Source organism: Rutilus rutilus, assembly GCF_951802725.1.
Source record: "Rutilus rutilus genome assembly, chromosome: 25".
NCBI lineage: Eukaryota > Metazoa > Chordata > Actinopteri > Cypriniformes > Leuciscidae > Rutilus > Rutilus rutilus.
Window position 1 is genome coordinate 11,913,148 of NC_140229.1, and position 18,054 is coordinate 11,931,201.

The 18,054-nt window shown below is 36.8% G+C and overlaps 1 protein-coding gene across 2 annotated transcripts in view; it reads left to right on the forward strand.

The window, feature by feature from the left end:
* opcml (opioid binding protein/cell adhesion molecule-like) overlaps positions 1 to 18,054 on the forward strand; it is a 159,494-nt gene that overhangs the window by 65,939 nt on the left and 75,501 nt on the right. The window contains exon 2 of one of the 2 annotated variants that reach the window (XM_084400806.1): positions 2,705 to 2,780. In XM_084400806.1, the coding sequence (XP_084256932.1) occupies positions 2,705 to 2,780 (76 nt within the window). Of the gene's footprint in view, positions 1 to 1,740; positions 2,781 to 18,054 lie in introns of those variants that run through there. The other variant, XM_084400805.1, reaches the window with a different exon arrangement.

Consider the following 18,054-nt stretch of genomic DNA (forward strand, 5'->3'; position numbering starts at 1 on the left):
GAAATTAAGAGATAATGAGCAAGATATGATATGCCAGAGTGCATTTAGACTAGAGGTGTCATACCACACTAATATACTTTGAAATAGTTCCATTCTCACATAGCTGGGTTATTACTACTATTTAACAGTCATTTATAAATCACAACTGACAATGTTTATCCAGTTGATTGGCATTTAAAAACAATTATATAGGAAATACACAAATTCTGATTGGATCAGCCATATTCAATATTTAATGACTGAAAAAAATTACTATAAATACACACACATGTGACTGTATATTCCATATTAATGTGGCAATTTTCTAGGTTCCAAATTGTGCTACATTATTTAAAGGGTTGCTGGCCATTTTGGCAAGAAGGAAAAGAAAATGGTCAGTAATTTGGATTGGCAGATGGATAGCTGGATAAATATAGATGGATAGGTAATTCTAAATAATTGCAGCCTTTGCAACTAACAGAACCCCCAGCACAAGGCAGACAGGAGTTAATCAAAAGTGACTGTAGTTATATCGCAAACTGTGTACGTGACCCACTTCGTGCCATATCGGTCTGCTTCATGGTGATATTTATGTCTGTTTATATTAGTGGTGTTCACTGACCAAAAAGAACTATGTGTAGAAATAGTCACTTTGCAAGACCTTTTGCTTACAGCTGAATATGCACATAATGGTGTAAGATCATCAACTGACCTGAATTGAAATGCTAACTATACAGTTATAACGTAGATATGAACTCATCATGACCCATTCAGAACAAAAACAGTGAAATGAAACATTCTTTCATCCGCCCACCCAAAGCAATGGGATTGAACACAACTGAGCTTCCTCCAGAAAAGGAAGAAAAAAACACAGAAAAACAATTAAACAAAGAAAGAGAATTGGCACATTGTGTCTACAATGGGGGTACAAATATTCTTATGGTTGGATTTTCCACATTTTTGCTAAATCAATTAGTTCAGGTGTTAAAGATCAGTAGACTTCTGTTGTTTTCCCCCTTCCCAGAATTATCATCAAATCAAGGGTATCATTTTCAACACATTACACTGAGGCATGGATTCACAGTACTAATTAGCTAAACTGATCTACAATTTGCTAAGGTCAGCCGGGTTTTAATTAAAAAGCAGTTGAATCAAATAAGCTTTTCGAGCACCAGGTAACATCAGAAGGAAGATATATATTTTTTAATTAAATCTTATCACATGCCATACTTTCTCTTGGCATGTTCATCACCATCATCATTTTAATGCAACAATTTCGGTAAAATGGTCAAATAACTCTTTTCCACCAATAAACCCCCTTTAACCCTTTCTTTTGCTGTAATGAATCTACCATCAATGTAAACATAAACTAGTTTAGATGGAGTGATTAATTTAGGATTAGTTAAAGACTGTGATGAACATGAGAATGATAATCCAGGATAAAGCACACACCACATAAATATATTTGGATACTGATCACTGTAATCTCTTATGAATGAAGTGTAATGGAAATATGCAAATAAGGCTAAATATGATGTCTTTAACAATTGAATGTTGCTGAAAATGATGTTTAGCCTACCATAGGTCTGATTGCACAATCACATATTAAAACATGATTCAAATTTTTGGCTGATGTTGTATGCAGTACTAATCTGCCGATAAAAAAAAAAAAAAAAAAAAAAAAAAACATCTTAAAGCAGCCTATGTTTTACAGGGGTTTTGGAGGGACGCTTTTCATGTGTCTTGGTGGGAGACAGGCTTTCTAAGCATCTAAACCAGCTGCAAACAATTTAGTATGGTGTGTGGTACATATATGAAATATATAACATATAGGCCTATAATTTGAAAAAGCACACTAGGATGTTTGGTTATATATCAGGACTAGGCTATATATCTTTAATGTAAGGAAATGCAGCTTACATTTTTTATTTTTTTATTTTTTTATTTTTTTTGTACGTCATTAATACCATTATGATAGATAGGCTAGATGAAGTAAATATTTTCTTCATTCTCTGTGTTGACCTGCAGCGCGTGCACTGTCTGTCTTCTCCGCATGCGTTCACCCCGAGTTCAGCTCTAGTTAGGGAGAGACAGGAACTGATGTGCAGTCAGTTTCCTCACCTATCCGAGCGCGAGAGCACCACAGACCGCGCGTCGAGCGCGTTCTCTCTGTTTCCAGGAGTGTTTCTGCCTTTTCCCACACTGCACACACAGTCAACCCCGGAGCTGTTTACGCACTGAACATCCACTCGCAGTTGCGATCAGTTTGTGCGGGTCCTATTAAAGTGATTTTGAAAACGACAAGGATCAGAACGAGGCTGAAGCATCTTTAAGAGCGCGCGCATCTCTCTGAGAGCGCGAGCAACATATGTGCTGTCTCTGAAGACTCGGTATAGCACCTCCGTGTGTCTGAAAAACGCTTGAAAAAACGTTTCACTCCGAACGCTGAAAACTTTAAAGGAATATTTATGAGCATTTGAGTGGATTTTCTGTCAGTAGCACTAAGTATTACTCGTACTTTTGGAGATATTTAACGGACGGAATACGAAGTGAACGCTGCGTTGCGAGGGGAATCGCATTTACTCTCCTTCAGTTATACGGTTCTGCTGTGCGGACGGAAGTTTCTGAGTTTTCTGACGAAAAATGGGCATAACTGGTTATTTTGAGCTGCAGTGGAAATGCCTGGTTGTTGTGGCTCTAAGACTGCTGTTCCTTGTGCCCGCAGGAGTGCCAGCGAGAAGCGGAGACTCTTATTTAAAGGACAACATCACTGTCAGACAGGGAGACAGTGCTGTCTTGAAGTAAGTCAATGATTTATATTATTTACATTATGAGAAGAAGTGTATATGTTTCATGTTGTTCCTTTTCATATTACATGCTTTTTGGATCGTCTTGCAAATATACGATTGTTAATTTGTGTAATCAATGATTAAACTTCATATTTAAGCATTCCAGTTTCAAATTAGTTACAGCTTTAAGTTTTCGTATTTACTTTTTATTGAAATATAAATATTGTTATTATTAATCTGGATGTGTTTGCACAGCAAATTATTTTTCTGCTGGAGTTGTTTTGGGAATCCGTGGTGAGATGCGATCTGTCTGGTAATGCAATCAGCATGCAGTCTCGTCTATGCAATCAGTTTTGGTGGCCTATTTAGATAAGTAGTTCATCAACAAATCAAATTTTACTTCGACTCAATTCTCTATTCCCTCTCTTTCAGTGATTCTCCCTCTCCCATCTCGCTCATCCCTGCTTTATCATTCCCCCTTCCTCTCTGTCTCAGTCACACACACACACACACACACACACGCACACACACACACTCATTTGTGGACGCCCACATGCACATACAGTAGACTCATTGTTTTCTTACTTTTCCTCTAATGCTTATTCTGGGAAGTTATATAAACGTGGGTGAACAGGCAGTCGTTATTCCTGCAGGGGGAATTGGAGTAAAGTAGCCTATGTCTCTCCTTCGTTTTCGCCTTTGCTCTGCGCGTGGTACCAGACGCAGCAGGGGACGTTTTGTGTAGTATGAGACAGTGGCCTGTGCGCGTGTCCTTTGGCTTTCCAAAAGAACGTTTGGAACAAAGCTGCAAAACAACACTACTGATGACGTCAAAACTCCGTCGATCTGTATCTCATTATAGAAAAGTTTGATGCATGAATAAACCTCTTGAATAAAGAGTCATTCATGTGCAGAATGTGCCTTGTTTCATGCTAAATATACATAAATGCATGTAGGGAATAGGGATAGATAGATAGATAGATAGATAGATAGATAGATAGATAGATAGATAGATAGATAGATCACCATTTTCTGTTTAAAACAAAGATCACGATTGGGGCAGTCTTTTTAAAAAAGATTTAATTAATTAGAATGAATTCTTTTTTAATGATTGATTCAATAACTCACTCAGAAAGACTTCACTTGCTTCATTACTGGATGAATCTTTTTTTTTGAACGAATCTCTTGAATGAATCGTTCAATGACAAATGCATTGGGTGCTTCTGAAAGCCACTTGACTTGTTGCCTCACTGCTCTATCAGGCAATGACATTTGTAGGCAGCGTTTGCACTCAAAGGTACCTCACGAAACTGATTTCGGACAGGCTTTTGTGGCAGCATAATGGTTTAAAGATCTACAACAAAATAGAGAGAACTTTGGTGATAGCTAAGCGAATATTTAATTACTACAATAATAATTTCTCGCTAGAATGACATCAAAAGTGGAAAACGCTGGTCAGAAACGTACATTTACACACAAACTGACCATCGACCGCAACTTCAGTCAAACGCCATTTTTATAGTTTAGTTTCATAGAATGGAACACAGGATTGTGGGAAATCAAAGGCAGCGAAGGATACATCTATGCTGCCTTTAAAAATCGATCAGATAAAGGTATCTCAGGAGACAAGAAGTGTAGCTAACGTTGAATTCTGACATGCCTCGATGCCTTCATACCTTGAAATGCATCGTCCGAAAGCAACATTTTTAAGCTTTCAGACACAGCCTTTTTTAACAATCACTTGTTACTGGCGTAACGATGTAATAATCTTTATTTGAATTTAAAGTTACTTTCAATAGGTGATTTACTCTACTTTGATCGCTAACATAGACATCAGTGTTTATATCTGAACCATAAACCTTTATTCTAGTACTTATGTGATATTTGAATTAGCAACGCAGATTTGAATGTTGTCAAAGGTTTAATAGACATCTGGCCGAATTGTTTTCATTTAGGAATAAGACCATGGGTGTTTAAATCGAGATTGCGAACTTTTAATGATTAACCGTGCAGGGGTGCGTTTCCCGAAAGCATCGTTAGCCAACTATGGTCGCAAGTTCCGTCGTTATCAGCATAGTTCAACGATTTGGTGTTTCCCGAAACCATCGTTCCAACGAACGTTCGCAAACAGCATCGCAAACTTGTGTGGTTGGAACGACAGCTCTCGAGCTGTGGTTAGAAGCATAGTTTCTAGTTTACATGAGATGTAGACTGAATAAATCCTTATCTTTAGCAAAATAAGAAAGCTGACATTCAGTACAACCCGTGTTATTTATTTAGAATACATACAAATGTAATTTTCGTCTTTTAGTTTGTCAAGAGATTTAAAGCACCGTTTTTGAATACTGCGCATGTGCGAACGTGCTCTACTATGTAAGAACGAGCCAAATATTGAGTCTGGTAATAAAGCAAAATAACTGAGAAAAATTTGAAATGGTCTTCAGATGCCATGTCTGTAGCTTATATGACAAAATCTAGCGTTAATTCGATCTCAAACAGATTAATTAAAATAAGTTATTAGTCCACCACGTGCGAGACGTCATAAACCAACGTGGTTGAACGATACTTTGCGACATACGGTTTCGGGAAACAGTTGTGACTAGCTAGTTGATTTCTCCATCGATGCATCGTACTATGGTAGTTAAGCTTCGAGCTATATAATTGTACGGGAAACGCACCCCAGCTCTAATAGATAACATGGATGTATGTATGGATGGATGGATAGATGGATTGCATGTCTGATTGACACTTTATTCCACCAATCAAAAGGTGAAATAGTAAATACAGTGGATGAGAACTTCATAAACCTCCATATGTGTGTACAGAGTAACTAAGCATTTGCTCATTTATTCGTTTAGTCTCTCTATTGTTGGATGACATGTTTGGTGTTGGGCTAAATTATAAAAATGCTTGTGGTTTAATAAACCTGTTGAAAATGTATAACCCTTAATTTTCTTGAGGAAACAAAGACTGAAATTTAATAATTGCTTGTGGATAATAAAAGTAGTTAATAATAGGATATCGTTACTCTTACTGACACCAACATCTCACGGTCAACTGTTAATAACAAACAAGCCACATATTTGTCAGAAGGTACATAGTTATTAATTTTGTTAGCCATATTGAATGCTGCAAGTGTTGACTTTTGACTTTCCGATCTGTGAACTGTGGTAGACTCATGTCTGACAGACACAAGAGAATCTCTGGACCTCATTTCTTAGTCCTTTTTTCCACTTGAAGTCCTTCCACTTGAGAATTAAATGTGTCATACCATCTGTCAACCCAGAGTTCTGCTTTACCCCCCCTCTCTCTCTCTCTCTTAATTTAGCCATTCAAATACACTTAGATTTTCTCAGCTATGTGGCACACTTTGTTTTGGTTCTTTCACTTTTTATTCACCTAAATTGCATTTAGCTCAAACATAAACCATCTCCTTTGTAAGAACACAAAACAACTGGAAATTAGTACATTTCCATATAGCAACATTATATATTTTAAGTTCATGATTGTATTGATGTCTGGCAAAGCACATTAAGCACATCTTTTTTGGTACTGATTGCCACCAGTCATGTATTTTACTTTTGATCATGAGTTCAGCTTCCCCATAATGAAGAACTGTTGAGACAACCTGTCACAAACACTGTCACAGTGATGGCAGAACGCTCTGCGTGCTCCAACTCCTCCGTAGCACTGATTCAAATGGCGACTGTTGCTGTGTGCCTGTGCACACCTGGAGATGTGTGGTGATTTATCTATCCCCCAAAGAAAAGCCATTTCAACTCAGCCAAAGCAAATGAAGGGTGGCAGACTTTAGCCAAGCCAGAAGCCATGGTTTCTACTTGAAAAAAAAAAAAGAAGTCATTTCTAAGGCAGCATTTTTCCTCTTTTGTTTTTGAAGGAAAAACACAACATTATGGCAGAGCCTGTTCACTCTAACCGCATGTGAAAGGTTGTCACTTTTTTGATGCACTGAAAAAAAAAAGAAGTCTGACTTATCTGTGTAGTGTGAAGCTGTAAGCTGTTGCATTCTGATAGTGTTTTAAAAATACATAAGCAGTGGTAGATTGATTGACAATGTATTGATGTCAACAAATTATTTGAATACCGACTGACATTTCAGTGCATAATTTGCCAGCAACACTTCAATTTTTTGTTGTTGTTGTTGGCTTAATGAATATGAAGTGAGTAATTAATAGAAGTAATAAGATTATTCATCATCTGGTGGCAGAAGACACATCTATCTATCTATCTATCTATCTATCTATCTATCTATCTATCTATCTATCTGTCTGTCTGTCTGTCTGTCTGTCTGTCTGTCTGTCTGTCTGTCTATCTATATGTCTGTCTGTGTCTATCTATCGGTCTGTCTATCTGTCTATCTATCTATCTATCTATCTGTCTGTCTGTCTGTCTGTCTGTCTGTCTATCTATATGTCTGTCTGTGTCTATCTATCGGTCTGTCTGTCTGTCTGTCTGTCTGTCTATCTATCTATCTATCTATCTATCTGTCTGTCTGTCTGTCTGTCTGTCTATCTATCGGTCTGTCTGTCTGTCTGTCTGTCTGTATGTCTGTCTATCTATCTATCTATCTATCTGTCTGTCTGTCTGTCTGTCTGTCTGTCTATCTGTGTCTATCTATCGGTCTGTCTGTCTGTCTGTCTGTCTGTCTGTCTATCTGTCTGTCTGTCTGTCTGTCTATCTATCTATCTATCGGTCTGTCTGTCTGTCTATCTATCTATCGGTCTGTCTATCTATCTATCGGTCTGTCTATCTATCTGTCTATCTATCTATCTATCTATCTATCTATCTATCTATCTATCTATCTATCTATCTATCTATCTATCTATCTATCTATCTATCTCACATTTTGGGAAGCTGAAAGCAAACCTTCTCTAGTAAATGTTAAGGTATAGCCATTATAATCACAAAGTAATTATAGATTGATTCAAACAAAAAGATGGATCATCTACTTTGTCATATTATTTAACGTGTTTTCCAATATCCATGTGTTATCACAGTGAGCAGTATGTGCAATGAAAAACAGGTTGTTTACCCTGATCTCTCCAGTGACACATCCAAGCAGTTTAATGGTATTTCTAGCTTTTATTTATAAACAACCAATTATGTTCATCCCTCAGGAAACACTTTTATGGCCGTAAAAATAATGTTAATGCCAGTGTAGGAGTTATTTGTTTGTACTTTATTAAAAGAGAGGAGAAAGAGCTGTCAGTCAGAGCATCCTAAATCAAGAATTCAATATCACTCTTATTAGTAAACTCATTGATCATAACCTGAGGTGTTTGGCTAACAGAGAAGCTCAATTGCCTGTCCTTTCTTATTCAGTTTATTAAATCTCTGGTTGGATTGAATCAAATAGAGTAACAAGCACCCAACACACAAGGAAAGTGGCACAAAAAAAACCAAAACAAAGCAAAAACAAAAGAATCGTGGGAAATTGTTTATTTATTACCCTTTTTATGCTTTAATAATATCTCTAACTGCTGTAAAATGTTGAATGCAGATCTGTCTAAGCCCTGAACAAGTACCAGCACCACTGATGGAAATCAAACAAAGCACTACAACATATTATTAATTGAACTGAGGGTCGTTCTCTGAAGCAAGCAGGATGATGAAGTCTTAAGTGGACGCCCCCTGACCCGACTGTCAAAGTGACAGATGGTTGAAAGCTTCTCACAATGGTGATCTTCCATATCAACATTACAGCACTAGGGATTTCAGCATAGTGTTTCGAGCAAAAACACAACAGTCGTTTCACGCAGTTAGCTTATATTATCTCGAACAAGAACCTTTTGATATGATTGTACTGAATTGAAACTGCAGTGTGGTTGTACACAGTGGGAAGATTGATGGTTCGTTAGTGGTGTTTTCTGTTTGTACTTCATGTCATTTTTGCTTGGGTCAGTAATTGTGTGGAACAAGACTCTTCATAATGGCACTTGAACTCAAATATTTGTTTTAATCTGCAGGGTATTTTAAGGACTAGTTCACACAAAAAGAAAACAATTCTGTCATCATTTACATGAAAATGTGAAAAAAAGCACAAAATACGTTTTTTTTGTTTGTTTTTTTGGTCCAGAAAGTGAATATAGCGTCTAAAACATTACTGGGCCCCATTGATTTTAATTGTATAAATGCTGAGACATTCTTCAAAATATCTTCTTTTTTTGTACTGCTTAAGAAAGAAAATCATACAGGTTTCATGCAACATGACGGTGAGTTTAAAATTTTTGGGGGAACCTCTTTTACATAAAGTGCACAAATCACAATGAGGGTGAGACTCAACAATCATATATTTAAGAACATAGATTCAGTTAACAACACATGAAACATACAGTAACTTATGTAACAAAACACATAGGGCCAGATTTACTAAACAGGGCAAATTAGCATGAAAGCGCAGATGGGGGTGAAAAGTTCTCCGTGTGATCTACTGACAAATTAATGAACACAGACGCAGTCAGATCATTTCCATAATGACCAACACAATCTACCAGGTAGCGTCTGGTTTAAGACGTGCTTTTTTTGGGCGGCAAATAAAGGAACAAATAACTCTAAATTGACTAGCGCAAACCATAGTTAATCATAGTGCATGATTCATTTAAATACTCTCCTCCCATAAATTTTGCGTCTGAATAGGAAACTCCTACAAATGCATATGCAATAAGGTCAGCCGCAAAAATAACTGTGCCCATGCCTTTTTAGCGCACATTTTTCACTGTGTGTCTTTAATAGCCCATACACTCTTAAAAATAAAAGTTCGCTTTCGCAGTGATGCCATTGAAGAACTATTTTAGGTTCCAAAAAAAAAAACTTTTTTGTGTCAAGACAATTTTAATTATCAGAAGAACCGTTTTTCACTATAAAGAACCTTTTGTGTAATGAAAGTTCCATGAATGTTAAAAAATCTTCATGGAACCATCGATGCCAATAAAGAACCTTTAATTGTAACCAGTGTAAATATTGTAACAAACAGTAAAAAGTGAACAGTAAAGCAGTATGTAAGCATGATTTATTCCTGCCCCAGGACATGCTGGGAACTGTACTCCTACCCTCAGCACAATTGAATTGTGCAATTGCACTAGACGGTGTGAAATAAGCAAGTATTTCTTATATTCTTCCCTATTCTATTCCAAGTCCACCCACTTTGAGATTTGAGGTATGATATTTGTTCATACTTTTTCAGGCATGATGAGGCAGATATGCTGAGAGAGGTAGCCTTTATCAAAGGCGTACCTGAGTCACCACCATATGCCTATGGTAAAGTTAAGTCTAGGTTGTGTAGGTGTGTCCTCTCCATGCACTATGAATATTTTTGTCTTTAAAAACACACATTTCAAATAGATTTATTGCTAATTGGATTCATACAAACATCAAGCTGCTGTTCACACCCCATGCAACACACTCCAGACAAATGATTTTTAAGAATTGTTATATATATATTTTTAAATAATATAATATAATATAATATGAGCCAAAACATTGGATTAGAGATACTCTGACCCAGTCAAGGCAAAGACGCCCATTTCTCCAGCATTCAACGTGTTGATTACGAGAAGTGATTTTTTGCTTACCTTTTAATCTGCCCAGGCCTTAATATGTGGCCTTGTTAGGAGATGATCAACAATATTTGCTTCACCTGTGACTGGTCATAATGTTTTGGCTCATCAGTGTAATAATTTTTATACCCCAATATGTGGTCCCAACCAACAATCCTGGAGCAGCAAGTCAGAATTCACTATCATTATTAATACATTAATATATAGAGTTAATATAGAGATAATCAATAAGTGATGTGATGATGCCACTCTGCTGTTAAATTATGTATTTTAGCGAACATTCTAAAAGGGACTCTATTGTCATGGGATGTGAGCGGTCATTGATGTTATTCTTTGTGGAGTGCACGGCTCTCATTTGTGTGCCTTAGGGCACTCGTCTTATAAAATTAGCACAGGAGCAAGGACAGGCCATACTGTCTCTGTAATGCTCCACCGGTCACTGTCTTATGGGTGCAAGTTTAAGGTAATGCTTCTAATGATTTGCACACTAGTGATCTGAACTGTTCTGGTTATTACTTAACAGGTCCAATAAGCAGTTTTACTGGCAATCCTAGTTCAAAACATTATTTTTCTGAACTAATTTTAGATTAAAATTTCAGATTTTATATATATATGAAAAAAAATTTTTCACAGATTGTTAACATCACTGCTTGGTATTACAGGGTAAAAAAATCATTTCATGAATTCTTGAATAAATGAATTCACAAATTTTGATACTGCAGTATCATGGTCTTACAATAATATATACTGTAGTCTCAATAGGAATTCTGCATTTTCCAGATGTTCGGTATGGACATGAGGATCTTTCCTATTCAGACATTAAATTTTTATACTTGCGAAAGGTTCATTCTCTAGGGTTTCTAGGGACAGTGAAGTTGTATATTTATAGACAGGTCTTTTCCCCTCCACACACAGGTCTTAGAAAAGTGTAGCAACATATGATTGTGTTTTGGTGATAGTCCCTTTCACAGATACAGTCTTTACTGGTAAATTACCGGTATATTACTGTTAAAGATCATGTGTGAAAAGGACCTTTTCAAAAATACCAGTAAATTGGTTCCAGCAATTTACCAGTAAGGGAAGTTGTAACATTACCAGTAAATTACTGGTAATGTGCTCTGTGTGAATGCGGAATGATGCGGTATGATCACATGTGAGGTCAGAACGAACTGACTTAAGAAGTCTGCTTTGGGCCAATCATAAAGTTCATATCAAGTTTTTCTTTGTAAATATGCACAAGATGATCATCTATGACCGTTGCGCCACATCTCGCAGCTTTTTCAAAGTGTCGCGCTCGAGACCCAGCCATCTTTTCCATTCATCAGCAAAAGCGTGTTCTGTTTGATCATTTCCTTAAGCCTTTTGCTCAGATGTAAAAAAAAATGGTCAAATTGAACAGATATTGAAACTAAAGCTCTTCTCCTCATGCGGGCGAAGAAAGAAAAAAAGATCACTTCCGATGACTGACATCACAGAATTTACCTGTATTTTGGAGCTGATGTGTGAATGGTATCTTACCGGTAAAAAGCCAGAATGCCGTGTGGCTGTTGCTTGTGTACACAGCATATTTGTGTATTTACCATTAAAGTCATTCTGGCAATTTTGTGTGAAAGGGGTTAATGTATGAGTGTGTTGTATATTTGTTTGTAAATGTATATTTGATTGTATAATGTATATTTTTTTATAATTAAAATATTTTATTATATATAATTTTAAAATTACTTATATAATTAATTATTAATTTAAAATATTGTATAATTTTATTTCAATCATGGCAACACTGAATAGTTTTAGCACATTATTGAGCATGGCAATGTAAATATATTGAGTCTTGGCTGACTAAATCTGCTACTCTGCTGTCAATAAACGTAGCTACTGCTAATATATACACAGACACGCTGCTGTGAGCATGTAAGATATGCTGCTGCATAAATTGACATACATCTATCCTGTAGATAATTCCGTTGCAGATCTAGGTAGGTGGAGCTGGGGAAGGTGGAGGGTTTCAGATTAACTAGCTTACAGAAAACAATGAACCAGACTATTTAAATGTTGAGCAAGCAATCTTATTGGCTGCAGGATCAGCAGAGGCCAATCATCTTGTGCCATGCAGTAATGATTGCTTGCATGTTGCATGTAAAGGACCTATAAGTCTGCACCCTTTAGAGTTTATGACTGAACTAAATATATATTCTGATTTGGGGTAAATGGGAAATAGATGTAGGTGTAACTCCTCTTACATTAGGGTTTACTTGTGTCTGAGAGGTCACTGGCCTGTTCCATCTTTTGCTCATCAATGTAAATCGAAACCTTGCAGATATCTTCTGTGATTTGCTTTACTCCCTTTCTGGAACAGGCAGTCCAGCCACTGTGATTCTCCATTCTCAGTTGTTGCTGAGCAAATCAAATATTAATGCTTTTGCAGTTTTTTTTTTTTTTTTCAGAAGATATGGCAAGATTAAACTTGCTTCACTAAAACAACAACAATCTAACATGACTTTACACTGTAAGCTCTTTTATGATTGATGTATTGCATTATGATAGTTTTGATATCTCTGTACTCCTTTCAGATTATTCTGAACATTTTGCTTCAGCAATATTCAGAAATTTGATGCTTTGCAGTCACGTGTTTGTAATGTGCGAGAGAAGCTAAAGTCAGTTTATAAAACTCATTTGCAGTTTTATCACTTAGAATAAAAACAGGCTGAGGCATTTTCACAGTTTCATAGTCATGTAGGTTCACTCTGTCTGATTTATTTGCATCGTTAGCATACGCTGTAAAAAACAACACATTTTTTTCCCGAAGTTGTAAATAAAACAGAGATTAGTGAATTGTGTTTTCAAGAAAATACTATTTCAGTCTTTCTACAGTACTTAAATTTCATTTTTTAATTCAATGTGTTGTTTCTTTGCAATGATTTGTGAAATTTACTTGCAATTTCTGAGTGATATTGTTTCAAGTAAATCCTACACCAAAAAAAAGTGCAATGCAAGATTTTGCAAGAAAACCACTTGGCCAGTGTTATATATTTTGTTTAGTTGATTACTTACAGTATCCCAAATGTTTCCAACTATTTGTAAATTGTGAGAAAATTGCGATTTTAACCAAGGAACCGGGACGTGTGAGCGGGTGTGAGGGAGTCGCCAGTCAATGACGTAATATCCGCGTTACCCTCGGTTTCCGCTCGTACTGCCATAGTAACCATGGCGACAGACGTGGACAACTGGGTTACGCCTAGCAGCACGCTCACGATGTTGTTGTTTTGTTCAAATATTATGGACCATGGCAAGCAGACTTTGGTACAGATGGAGAACTAAAACTAGGATCAATATCAGCGTGGCGTTTTCGAGATGCCGAGAGCTCCACGTCTGCGATAAACTTCGACTTGACAGAGATGTATGCACACCCCTTTTCGGATGAGTGCAACACTCTACTTTATTAGACAGGTGAGCAAATGTACATAAAACTAATCAATGTTATATAGTTCAACATGATGAAATGTTAGAATATGATCAGTATGTTATTCTAATGTTGATCTAGCTTACTGCTAGTCTCATACAGCCAATAAACTAACACATAGAATAACATTCAATACACTCAAATGCAGTTTAGTGTGATAGTGTAACTGTTAGACCAAGTGAAACAGCGCTGCGTTACCTCACAAGTTTAATTCGTCTAATAAACTGACCTGTGTGAGTAGTAATTCTGCACTTGCGTGTAGTTCGGTAGAATGAAATGTCCTCATTCCTTTATATCCGTGGGACTCGTGTGTGGCGCTGATATCTGTCTCTCATTAGCAATCACGCCCTGCTTCATACCACAGTCATGTTAAAAACATCAATGTATTCACTCATCCATAAACATTATAAGATCCATCAGCTTGACGACAAGATCCATCAGCTTGACTACAAGATCCATAATTCCGCTTAAAGCAAATGTGTCATCAACCTACGCCTTTGTTATTGTAAGAGATTAGCGACTCCTAGCGGCAAAACAAATGACATATTGTAGCTTTAACACTGTTGTATCAAATGCTGATTTGCAAATGGAACTAGATTATATTACTTTATAATATTCTTTATCACTTCGTGTCTCATTACACTCTACATTAGAAATTACTCTCAGTAATGTACCCTGGGAACTGCCAGAGAGCTTGTGTTTTTTTTTGTTTTTTATTTGACATTCACACAAGCTTTCTCTGCACAGTTTACTGTAAGTGCCTAAAGTACGTATAAAGACAGCAGATGCACTTTGATGTGCAATGAAGCCTGCAGCTCAGCATTGACCAATACTGACAGGCTGAGAGAATAGCTATGCTGTCGAAGGCTTGTGTGTTGCCTTTAGGGACATTAAAAGCATTCACACTTTGATTATCTCTTAAATATACTGTCTGATATTTCTGATGCAATCCCCTGAAAGTAAAAAGCCTTAAATTGGTCTTCTTTAGTATTGATTTAATTGTCTGCATTAGTAGTCACAGTTTGTAGTCAAAGTTTTGCTGACTTTCCCCAGTTTGGCCTGCCTATTTTTGCTTCTGTGCATGCTTTATATAATGCACAATGATAAAGCGTTCTCTGCATAAATAAATTATAATAATATGAATGTGAAGGGTGCCTTTTTTCTTACTTTTTGATGTTTTCGCAATGTTTGAAGCTGTATTTATCATAGACCCATGAGTCCTGAGAGTATATGCAATATTACCCTCATTGTGCAAAGAATGTTAATATATACTGTATATTAAAATTATATTTCATATTATCCAACTGGCTTAGGATTAGATAATAATTGAATAAAGAAATATGAATAAATATTTTATCATATTTTTAAGTTGGCTTGGAAACAACAATGTAACATGTAAAACAACTGTGTGATTTCATATATTTTGGACACTAGTGCGTTACAGGATAAATGTGCATTTGTTTAACAGGAAGTGTTTTCTTTTTTTTTTTCATCGTCATGCTTTGGAGGCTGAATCAGGAAAATAATAGCTTGTAAAATGTTTTCAATTGAAAAAATTCAATAGCCCTCAGACTCTATTTGTCTTAAGTAATCGTGATATGCATACCCTCAGCTGGATTGCTAAACATTTTAACGGTTCGCTTCTGCTCATGCCTGAAGTTCTGATAAAAGCAGAAAGTAGCGAGGCCAGTCTGTGCAGTTATTCAGGCATAGATCCTTCAGACCCTGTCAGTTTTACCTGAATCTTGGCCTCCTCTTAATTCTTTCTTTAAGCCCGAATGGATCTTTGATTGACCAGGGGCAACAGCAAGATAGAGCGAGGAAATACTAACTGCTGGCCCATCTGTCTAAACGTCAGCGGTAGGTGGGCAAAAAACTGTCCAAATCTCAGAAGGTTTTGTTTGTTGAAGTGTTTATTTTTGGACATGTAGCAGTAAATATCTATGTACATTGTGCTTTATATCTATTTTTTCCACAGCTTACATACATAAAAGAGATTGTTCACCCAAAACTCACCATATTGTTCAAAACCTGCATGCTGTTATTTTCTTTACCATGGAACACAATAGGTGAATTTTTGAAGACTGCTCTTATTAGAATTTGGACTATTTTATGGTGTTTTTGTTGATTTTGAGGCTGACATACACTGCTGTTGTGTGACTGTGAAGAAATAAAGTCATATGAGTTTGGAACAACCTGAGGGAAAATACTTGATGGAATGAATGTTATGAATAAATAAAAAAATTATTTTTCCCAGTGGAGAGAATATACACATAAGTTACCTCATTTGTGTATTGCTTTTATATAATAGTTCAAAAGACAAGTACGTAAACAAGTAAGGAAAAAACGAGTGTCACAAAAACCCTCTTGTGTGTCCAAAATTGCTAGAACTGCAGAATTGACAGTTACTTTGTCTGTTTTCGGTCCGTCAACAAAAATAGCAACACGGTAGTGGTGTTTCGTTCCTGAATGAATAAGCCTTTTTGAGAAAAATAAAAAAAAAAACATTCCATGACTCACTTACAATGACAGTCACTTGTGTCACTTCGTTCCTGAATGAATCAGGGTTTTGAACTAATTAGTTGAATGAATGATTCAATGACTCACTCATAAACACTGTTGCTTGTTTTGTTCCTTAATAAATCAGCAGTTTTGAACAAATTGGTAAAATGTGTGATTCAAGGTCAGTGACTTACTCATAAAGATAGTACTGTAACTATACCACCTACTGGTTCAATGATGTAACTGCAGAAAGAGTCTTTGAATGACAATGTTTTCTTTGAGATGATAGGCAAAACTGGGCATGATGATTTAGTCTCTAATTTTGATGCCACTCACACTAATGGCATTTCGGAGTTTAATAGAGTGACCTCTGGGGGGGTTTCTGTAGACATGTGCAAAAGGAGATTAATCAATGTACAAATATGCATTTGTTTTGTAGAAAATTAAAGGTTTGCACTGGAACAAAGGAAAACTGAATAGTATGCACACCCCTTTTCGGATGACCTTTTAATACAGATTTCATGGCGTCTGTAATTTCAATATGAAGCAGAACAGGAACAAAAGAAACTCAAATGCAATTTAAATGGAATAGCAATTGTTTCCTCACAAGACTGGATCTTCATATACTGCATGTACAGAGCATAACGTATCACTGCCTGGCAGCGCAAACCTCAGCTTGTGCCCTCATTTCCTTAGAGGTGCAAATACAATCTTTTTGCTTTCAGCGCTGTCTGTGGTATGAGTGTGTGTGCGTGAGAACTGATGAAGTGCCAGGGCTTCCAAAAGGAACACGAATTGGCTCTCAGGTGTTTTATAAAAGATTGCGGTGCGGTTTTAGATTAGTGTGCATCAGGATTTCCTTTGAAGACAATGGTGTGGTAATTAGGTAGAGTTCTGCAGTAAAAGTGGACTTGATTGTATCAGGGTCTCTGAAGAGCATCATCAACAAAAGCCCAAAGTACCGCAAAGTCAAGCACTGGAATTCTTGTGCTATCAAAAACATTAGGAGACTTTCATAAAGCAGGATACTATCTGATGATGCTCATGATCAATGACTTTTATTGCAGTTTCATGCCCTGGCTGTTATGTAATGCGTAGTCTCAGCCTCATACAGCACATCCACTGTCCAACCAGTCAGTTCGCTGACCGTCTGATGCTTATTGCACAAAATCGGATCTGATTAGCTACATTAATAATGAGTTTTAAAAGTTGGTCATCTTACTTGTCACTTCCTGAGTGGGTGGATTTTGGCCAGAATAATCTGCATTGAAGTCTTGAAAGTCTTGCATTTACAGTATCTTATTAGCTTACCACATATTGTGCTTTTTATTCGAACTGACTTTCTGTGGATTAATTGCAAGCTCACTTCTGGTGGAGAGAACTGAGGTTAAGTGCTCAGCTCAGGGGCACAGTGGTGATAGAGCAGGACTGTGATATTAGTAAGTCCCCAGTTCCTGTCCCACTCCTGCTCGGGGCTGAACCTTTGTGTCTGCGGTTCAGAATCATAACTATTAGGTGACTACAACCCATGTTTTTGCTTGACAGAGAGTTTGACATCTTGAGAGCTAAATCATCTTGAGGTGAAACCTCACAGGAAGCTTGAAGGGGCTATTGTTTTCCCTAGGAATAAAATGTGCTGTAATTAAACTGAAATGGGTTCTGACTTCCTCTCTGTACGACTGCCTCAATTTTCATTTGGGTGGTGTGTGAGTGGGCTGGATAGATTTTTAATGTATATGCAGCTGTC